The 9086-nt window shown below is 57.0% G+C and overlaps 1 protein-coding gene across 1 annotated transcript in view; it reads right to left on the reverse strand.

Moving 5' to 3' along the window:
- The window catches only part of LOC112397904 (U4/U6 small nuclear ribonucleoprotein Prp31), a 13555-nt gene extending 5567 nt beyond the window's left edge, over window positions 1-7988 (reverse strand). Inside the window, exons 1-8 of the mRNA XM_024742212.1 lie at window positions 7969-7988; window positions 7697-7881; window positions 7548-7608; window positions 4652-4735; window positions 3973-4070; window positions 3272-3378; window positions 2389-2558; window positions 25-182 (exon numbers count right to left, since the gene is read on the reverse strand). Coding sequence (XP_024597980.1) covers window positions 25-182; window positions 2389-2558; window positions 3272-3378; window positions 3973-4070; window positions 4652-4735; window positions 7548-7608; window positions 7697-7873 — 855 coding nt within the window. The 5' untranslated portion in view covers window positions 7874-7881; window positions 7969-7988. The remainder of the gene's footprint in view (window positions 1-24; window positions 183-2388; window positions 2559-3271; window positions 3379-3972; window positions 4071-4651; window positions 4736-7547; window positions 7609-7696; window positions 7882-7968) is intronic.
- Between the last annotated feature and the right edge of the window lie 1098 nt (window positions 7989-9086).

Below are 9086 nucleotides of genomic sequence, written 5' to 3' on the forward strand. Positions count from 1 at the left end.
AGGTTCCGAGGGGGTGGGACTCACCGGGGGCAGGGACTGCACGATGTCGCTGTGGTAGATGTAGCCGGTGTGGGGCAGCACCGAGGTGGACGAGAAGCCCGACAGCGTCTTGCGCTGGGCCCCGAGCAGCATGATATTGCAGGCGGGCATCTTGGAGAGGTTGGTCAGGCCGCCGGCCACCCCTGCGGTGGGGCAGAGGGCGGGAGGGGCTCAGAAGGACCAGGGGCATGCATCCGGGGGCTCGCCGTGCGCTGCACCTCCACAGGAGAGCCCCGACGTGTCCCGCCTCCGAGAGGGGTTTGGAGGAGGCTCAGAGAGGTGAAGCAACTTGCTAGAGGTGCAGTGAGCAGACTGGCCCAACAGGAACACCTGACCCAAGTCTGCGAAGCCACACGGGCCCTGCTCGGCCTCAGAGTGGTTCTCACCGCGCGGTGGGCTCGCAACACCAGGGCCTGGGTGTGAATCACCTCTGGGTTCCCTTGAGCGTGTCTGCGGGCATGGGGGAGGGGAAGAGGAGCTGCAGGTACATACTGTAAGTAGTTCTACCTCTGAGGTGGGATTGCTGTGTGCAGGGCCCTGTGCTGGGCGCTTTCGAGGATTAGGTAAATGGTCTCATCACACACACGAGTCCTTGAAACTAGCCTCCAACACCCGTGCGGGAGCAGAACAGCCCCCATGGTCACTGACATCACCATCCCCAGAACCTGCGACTACAGTGCCACATGCAGCCAAAGGAACTCTGCAGATACGGGCAAGTTAAGGACCCCGAGAAGGGGAGATTATCCTGGAGGATCCTGGTGGGCTCAATGTAATCACGAGGGTCCTTAAAAGTAGGAGAGAAAAGCAAAGTCAGAGTGGCACGAGAGGAGACTTTCAAGACAGAGGAAGGGGCCACAAGCCAAGGGATGCAGGTGCCCCTGGAAGCTGGAAAAGGCAGGGAACGGCTTCCTCCCCTGACCCACCATAGAGGACCACAGCCCTGCCGACACTTTCATTCTAGCCCCATGAGGCCCACGGTGGACTTCTGACCTCCACAGCTGTCAGATGATAAACTGCGTTGTTCAAGCCTCTTGGTTCGTGGTCATTTGTTACAGCAGTCACAGGAAACTAGCACAACCCCCAACCGCCACTAGGGAAACTGAGGCACGTGACACCGTTTGCCCAAAGACGTGAGGTCAGCGAGGGGGGAAGCTGGATCCACACCCGAGCTTGTCCTTCCCCGACACCACTGCTTCTACCTGCAACTCCGCACACACCTGCCCCCAAGACTGTGTTATGCGCTGAACTGTGTCCCCCCCCCCGAATTCACACATTGAAGTCCTAGCCCTCCCCTCCCCACACCTCAGAATGTGACTGTATTTGGAGACAGGGTCTTTAAAGAGGTGATCAGGGACTTCCCTGGTGGCGCAGTGGTTAAGACTCAGCACTCCCAATGCAGGGGGCCCAGGTTCGATCCCTGATCAGGGAACTAGATCCCACATGCAAGCTGCAACTAAGGAGCTGGCGAGCCGCAACTAAGGAGCCCGCCTGCCACAACTAAGGAGCCCGCCTGCCACAACTAAGACCCAGCGCGACCAAATTAAAAAAACAAAACAAAACAGGTGATCAAGGTGAAATGAGGTCACAGGATGGGCCCTAATCCAATAGGACTGGTGCCCTTACGAGAGGAGACTAGGACACAGTCCCACATGGAGAGAAGACCACATGAGGACATAGTGAAAAGGTGGCCGTCTACACACCAAGGAGAGAGGCTCTCAGAAGGAACCAGCCCTGCTGACACCTGATCTCAGTCTCCCAGCCTCCAGACTGTGAGAGGATAAACCTCAGTTGTTGAAGCCCCCCCAGTCTACGGTACTTTGTTACAGCAGCCTGAACTGACTAATACGGCTGCTTTATCAAACTCCCCGGGGAAGTGTTTCTTGGTTGAAGGGGCCAGGAGCCTGAGGGGGCACCCTGAGGCCACAGAGAGCCCCCGAGGAGGAAAGCACCCACTGCCAGGACCAGTGCCCCCGTCTTGTGGAGATACTGAGGCTCAGAGAGCTGACTTTACTACTGCCAGGTGGCCCCGTGGGCCCATGGCAGTGCTGGGAGCTGCTGGGATGCCAGCACTTCCACCAGCCACGCCGCCTCTCCCCTTTGCGGCTTGTCTGGCCCCAGCTCTGCTGGGGATGTGGGCGCTGACCAGGCTCAGGGCCCCCATCCTTTCTCCATGTCTGTGTGAAGAGCAAGCTGGCCGACCTCTGTGGTCTCCAGGAGAGATGAGAGGGTGGGGGCGAGGGGACACGGTCCTGGGGCCCCAGGGCCAAATCCCCATTTTACAGAAGAGGAACAGACTTGCCCAAGGTCACATGGCCCGCGGGGCCGTCACTGCGTGGGGTCGGGCCTCACCCATGATCTTGGCGGCGGTGGACGCCCCGATGATGATGGAGAGGTTGGGCGCGATGAAGGACATGCGCGACTCCACATACTCGTAGATTCGGTGCTTGGAGGCGTTGAGTTCCAGCGCCATGTCACAGGCCTCCTCCAGCCGTTCCAGCTCCTCCTCCGATAGCTGCTGCCTGCAGGGTGGGGGCGGGGTGGGGGTGAGGCTGGGACGGACCCGACCTTCGAGCTTCAGCGTGTCCCGTCTGAGTGGCCCGGGAGCCCACGTCCTCCCAGCTGCGTGTGTGTGCACACACGTGTGTGCGGCTTCACCACAGGTACCGTTCCTGCCGGCCCTGAGGCCTGGAAGCCAGGGCTGCTGGGAACCAGTCCTCGGTGGCACCGCACTGCCCAGTCCTGTCTCCGTCTGGGCGAGGCGCCCCTGCCCAGGCCATGCCAGAGCCGGGCCTCTGCAGGCGCTCCCTCTTCCTGAAACGCTCTCCCGCCGAGGCCCCCCACACCCTGCAGGCCGCAGCCCTGCTGGCCACCCCGGCCCACCACCCTGCCGCTTCCCTCAGAGCACGGTCACCGCTGCGATCAACCATTCCAGAGCTCTGCTCTGCGGTGACGGATGTCCCCTTCTCCTAGGCGCAGCACGGACGCCAGAGGGGCAGGTGGAGAGCCGGCATTCACCCTAGCAAGGGGATGACACGCCAGAGACGGACACTTCTAATTACGGGCCTGCCCCTTGCCTCACCCTCGAAACCCTGGGCGAGGCTGGCTTCTCATGCCCGGGGAACCCCGAGCCCAGCACGGTGCCTGGCTTGCGAGCTGAAGTGCCCTATCCCCCTGAGACTGACAGCCATGCCGCTGGCCCAGACCGCCGTGCGCCAGCGGGGCCCGTGCGCACCCCTGGGTGGTGGAGGCAGTGACGCTGACGACCATGATGGTGGCGTTGGTCAAGATCTGCTGCAGGTTCTCGTTGTTCTTGCACTTGTCCAGGCTGTTGCCCAGCTCCTGGGGGGCGAGAGGGCAGGACGGGGGCCTGGGACTCAGGAAGCTCTAGAACCTCTCACACTCCTGCACCCACCCGATCTGTACCCGGGGCACTCCCCTGCCTCCCCCCACTCCTGGCAACTCCGCTGCTCAAAGGATCCGCACCGTCTGCCCCGTGCGGGCTGACCCGGAAGCAGAGCTGAACAGACGGGCCACCCAGGGAAGACCCGCTGCCACCACAGGCCTGCAGCCCATGGCCACTCAGAGTGCGGGTCTGACCGCATCACTTCCCTGGGTGGGCATCCCCTGCCACCGCCCCCATCCACCCCTGGACTCATGGGGGGCCCTGCGCACTGGTGAGCCCGCCTTCACTTTCCCTTAAGACCCAGAGCCTCTGCAACTCGCCTCCTCGCCCCCTCTCGTTCCCTGAATGCTCCAGGGCCTGTTGTCATCTCGGGGTCTTGGCACTTAGGACTGCTTCCCCGAGTCTCATCCCGTCTCCAGCCAAAGGCTGAGCAAGGGGAACCTTCCCCTTAAACCTGGGGGGTCCGAGAGCAGGGCCCCGCCGCCCCTTCACATTAGTGGCAGTCGGGGAGCCCACTTCTTCCCATTTACCTTGACGGTGCGGATGTAATCAAGTGCATTGGGGACCAGAGACTCCAGTTCGGGGAATCGCTTCGAGTACTTATCCCGGATGAACTTATGGATGATGTCTAAGGGTGACAGGGCGGAGAGGAGCCCAGTGAGGGGCAGGCAGACTCTGCTGGCTCTCCCAGTACCCATTTCCCCTTCTTCCTTCAGTAGCAAAACCCCTAATTATAGCTGGGCTCACGGACACACAGCACAAAGCTACATTTCCCGGCTGCCCTTATGGCTGGAGGCAGCCATGGGAGTTAGTTCTGATCTACAAGATGTGAGCTGAAGTCACATGTGCAACTTCCAGGCCACTCCCTCTTCTCTCCCATCTTTTTGCTGATGAGGATGTGGAGGTGATGGCTGGAGGTGGGCAGTCACCTTGTACCATGAAACAGATAGCAGATCAATGAGACAGAAAGAGCCTGGACTCCTCATCCAGACTTTCATATGAGAGGAAACTATGCTTCCTTCTCACGTAACCACTTGTTACAACAGCTGAACCTGGATTCCAGCTGATACAGGGGCTTGGGGGCAGGACCCCGGGAAAGGCCAGCAGGGAAGACGGCCTGTGATCCTGCCTGCCCCTCCCTTGGGGATGGGAGGAGGCTGTGGGGGACACGGGGCAGGGCTGTCTCTGCTTGCCCTTCCTGGCACTCACTCAGCTCGTTCTCGATCTCCACCGTCAGGTTGTTGGCGTCCACGATGACCCGGTACTCTGGGGCCGCCTCCACCGGTCCCATCACTGTGAGGATGAGAGAGAGCCTGGTGTGGGTGTGTGTCCATGCACCCACCCCGTTCCAGATCCCACAGCTCAGGGAGACTGGGAATGCAGCTGGAGGGGAGCAGGGAGGGGCTGAAGAGGAAACTGGGGGGCAGGTCTGCATATCTGCAAACCTCCCATCTCTCCCTCCAGGCCATTCTAGACTTGACCCCATCTCGCCCTGGACCTAAACCCTCCTGGGGCTCACCACGCCCTTAGACTAACAGCCCAGCTACCTAGAGTGATGTTTGAGGCCTCCCAAAAGGCTGGAAGCTCTGCGAGGACAAGTACTGGGTCTGTTTCCTGTAGCTGCGCAGCTCCTGTTGCAGCCACGCCGTGGACACTTGCTGACTCAGCGACTGCAGTCTGGCCTCTGCACCTTCCTGGCCGCATCCTCTCATCGCACCCCCGCTTCATGTCATTCCAGCCATTAAAGGACTGATTACAGTGCCCTGAACCCTTGGCCTGCTTCACTCTTCTCTTGGCCTCTGAATACGCTGTTCCCTCTCCCTGGTACATCCCTTCCTCGTGTCTGTTTCTGGAAAACCCTTCAAGCGCTAATAATAACAACGATAATGACAATGCTGACAGTATTATCACGGGCAACTGACACACACAGGACTTACTGGGCATACGACACTGTTATAAGTGCCTACGGGCATTAACTTATTTTATCCACAACCAGCCAGGGAGGTTGGTGTTAAATCAGGCCAACGTTGCAGAGAAAGAAACGGAGGGACACGGCCTGATGGCACAGAGCCAGCAGACGGCAGAGCTGAGATCTGACTCCGAGTCTGCGCTCCGAATCCCGTTGCTCGAATGCCTCCATGTCCTTAAGGCTCACGAGGCGCCGAAGAACCCCTCCCGCACCTTTCAGGAGGGGTCAGCTGTCTCTCTGTGCTCCTGCCACACTCCCGCCACATCCAGTAGACACCATCACCACCCAGTTTGAGGTGTTTCATGTCCACCTTCCCCACCAGACACGGGGTGTGACTGGGTCTGACTTAAAATCCCCGAGCCTGGCCCACACCAGGAAATGTCACTTTTATGATTCCCCGTGACTCCCTGGCCTGGCATTTGAAACCCTGCAGGGTCTGGTGCCCTGCCAGCCTCCCCACCACTATGGATGTCCAAGGTTTTGCAGGTGCAGCTCTCTTTCCCTGGGCGCACCCCCCGCCACCCCATTCTTGGCCTGTCATGTGTATTCATGCTTCAAAGTCCAGGTGAGACATCAGTTCTTCCCTGACCGTGGCAGGGTCAGCCAGCTCCTCCTGTGGCTCCCGAGTGTCCTGGGCTCCCTCCATCCCAGCAGGCGCCGCCCACCAGTAACTGCTCCGCCAGCCCCTGAGCGTTCTGAGAGCAGAGGCCCACACAGGCCTGGCCCCCAGGGCGCCTCACGAAAACTTTAAAGAAAGTTTTAAAGGTTTAAAGTTTAACCCTGGTGGTGCATTGGTTAAGAATCCACCTGCCAATGCAGGGGACACGGGTTCCAGCCCTGGTCCAGGAAGATCCCTCATGCCGTGGAGCAACAAAGCCCGTGCGCCACAACTACTGAGCCCGCGCTCTAGAGCCCGCGAGCTACAGCTACTGAGCCTGGAAGCCACAACTACTGAAGCCCGCGCGCCTATATCCCGTGCTCTGCAACAAGAGAAGCCACCGCAATGAGAAGCCCGCGCACCGCAACTAGAGAGAAAGCCTGCGCGCAGCAACAAAGACCGAACGCAGCCGACAAGTTAACTAATTTTTTAAGAAAGAAACGATGGAACAAGTGAGTCTCCCTGAAACTCTGCTCTGACTATACCATTCCTGTGCCAAAAAGCTTCCCTTGGCTTCCTGCTGCCTAGGAATTCAAATCAAGAGCCACAGCTTTCCAAGAAAAACAGGGGTGATGACAGCACTGCCCTCTTAGCGCTGGGCTGAACACTCAAGAGACAACCCAGCTTTGCCCAGAGTTAGAAGTGAGGAGAGATTTGAATAACTTTCACGGATACTGTTTTATATTTTCACGGTTACTTTCTATTTAACAAATGATAGCAGTTTTCCACCCACAGTAGCAATATCTTTCCTTCTTGGGTAAACTGAAGGAAAAAGTATGTGGATTTAAAAATGTGAAATAGGGCTTCCCTAGTGGCGCAGTGGTTGAGAGTTCGCCTGCCGATGCAGGGGATGCGGGTTCGTGTCCCAGTCTGGGAAGATCCCACATGCCGCGGAGCGGCTGGGCCCGTGAGCCATGGCCGCTGAGCCTGTGCGTCCGGAGCCTGTGCTCCGCAACGGGAGAGGCCACAGCAGTGAGAGGCCCGCGTACCGCAAAAAAAAAAAAAAAAAAAAGTGAAATAATAAGTGTTTTACAGGTGTGGCAAAACTCGATAACTGATCAGGTTATCAATAAAGTTTGGGAAGCCTTGAGATAAATCCTATCACAATTAGGCAGCGCTCAGCACAGAGCAAGGACTTAAAAAGTGTCAGCTTTAGGGACTTCCCTGGTGGTCCAGTGGTTAGGACTCTGCGCTTCCACTGCAGGGGGCCTGGGTCTGATGCCTGGCCGGGGAATTAAGATCCCGTATGCTGTGCAGCGCGGGCAAAAAAGAAAACTTAGAAAGAAGTTGTCAGCTTTGGAATGCAGTACACTCTTAGGAGAGAAGGGGACTGGGCTGGGATGGAAGAGAAGAGGGCTCTGGCAAAGGGTGACGGGAAGGGCCAACTTCCAAAGTCACCAGCAGCAAAGGAGCCAAGGGGCCTGGCCGGAGCAGAGCCGGGGCGGGCGAGGGCGAGGGCGACGGGGAGGGAGAAATACCTTCCGAAGCTTTGGCCTGCTTGCTGATATACTCCTCAATCTTCAGCATGATCTCAGCGAACTGTCCGGGGAGGAGCGGAGAGTCAGAAGCCGGGACTCTCCAGGCAAAGGAGCTGCTGCCCGTGTCACCCCCCAGGAGCTCCTCTCACCATCTTGCTGTCCCACAGCTTGGCGATGCTCTTGACCGAATCTCCGGAAAGATCCAGCTGGGTCTCCTCCTGCACATCCTCGATCGCCGGCTCCTCCTCTTCCTCCCCGTAGCTTCCTCCTTCCTCCTCTTCTGCCGCCTCCTCGAGGTCAGCTAGCAGCTCGTCGGCCAGAGACATCCCGAGGCCTGCGGGCAGGGCGAGCGGGATTCCCACTCATTCCTGGGACAGGCCTCCCCTGCCAGGTGGCCCTGGTCCTTCTTGATCAACCTCACCAGCATGCAGGCTCCACAAGGACAGGTACACTCTTCTGCTTTTTCCTCTAGCTCCTAACTGTGCCTCACACATAACAGATGCTCAGGAAACGCCTGCTGAATGAATCCATGGACCCACTTCCCAGAACCAGATGGTCTCCAGTCACAACCCACACTAACCGCCCTTCTCACCTTCACTTCACTGGACAGGATACTGCACAGCCCTCACACCAGCACTTCACTAAGACGTAAAAGATACATCCCCTCAAGACCTCTCCTCACATCCTTTCCTTCCCCCCCACCAGCAGAGGCCCCTCCCCACCAACTGCTGGGCCCCAAATGGGTGACAGACGTCCTGATCTCCTGAGCCATCGGGACAACCGGGCAGGGCCTAAAATGTCTAGAGCCTCCAGGCCAATCACCTCGGGCTATGAGCAGCTCCTACCCGCCCCCCCAGGTGCTGTACAAATATTAGTATTTTCGGTGAATCCCACACAGTGGAAAAGGCTGCAAAGGCTGCGATACACTACTCTACAAGGTGCAATCCCCACCGCTCTGTCCTCCCCAGTGCTTTTTTTTTATTATTAAAATAAGAAACGCTCCCTCTTCCTGTTCTCCTCTTTCAATAAGACAAATGTAGGGGGAAGCGGGGGAGAAATAAATTTGAGACTGGGACGGACATATACACACTAGTATGTATAAAATAGAGAACTAATGAGAACATGCTGTAGAGCACAGGGACCTCTACCCAATACTCTGTAAGGACCTATATGGAAAAACAATCTAAAAAAGAGCGAATATATGTATGCGTATAACTGATTCACTTTGCCATACAGCAGAGAGTAACACAGCATTGAAGACCAGCTATACTCCAATAAAAATTTTTTTAAAAAAAAGACAAATGCAACATGTACACATTACTATATAAAAAACAGATAACCAGTAAGTACCTACTGTACAGCACAGGGAACTATACTCGGTGTTTTGTAATAACCTATAAGGGAAAAGAGTCTGAAAAAGAACAGATAGATATATGTATATGTATAACTGAATCACTTTGCTGTGCACCTGAAGCTAACACAACATTGTAAATCAACTACACTTCAATAAAAAAGTGAAATTAAAAAAGAACTTAAAAA

The sequence above is a fragment of the Neophocaena asiaeorientalis genome, unplaced genomic scaffold (assembly GCF_003031525.2).
Source record: "Neophocaena asiaeorientalis asiaeorientalis breed wild unplaced genomic scaffold, Neophocaena_asiaeorientalis_V1.1 scaffold614, whole genome shotgun sequence".
Classification (NCBI taxonomy): domain Eukaryota; kingdom Metazoa; phylum Chordata; class Mammalia; order Artiodactyla; family Phocoenidae; genus Neophocaena; species Neophocaena asiaeorientalis.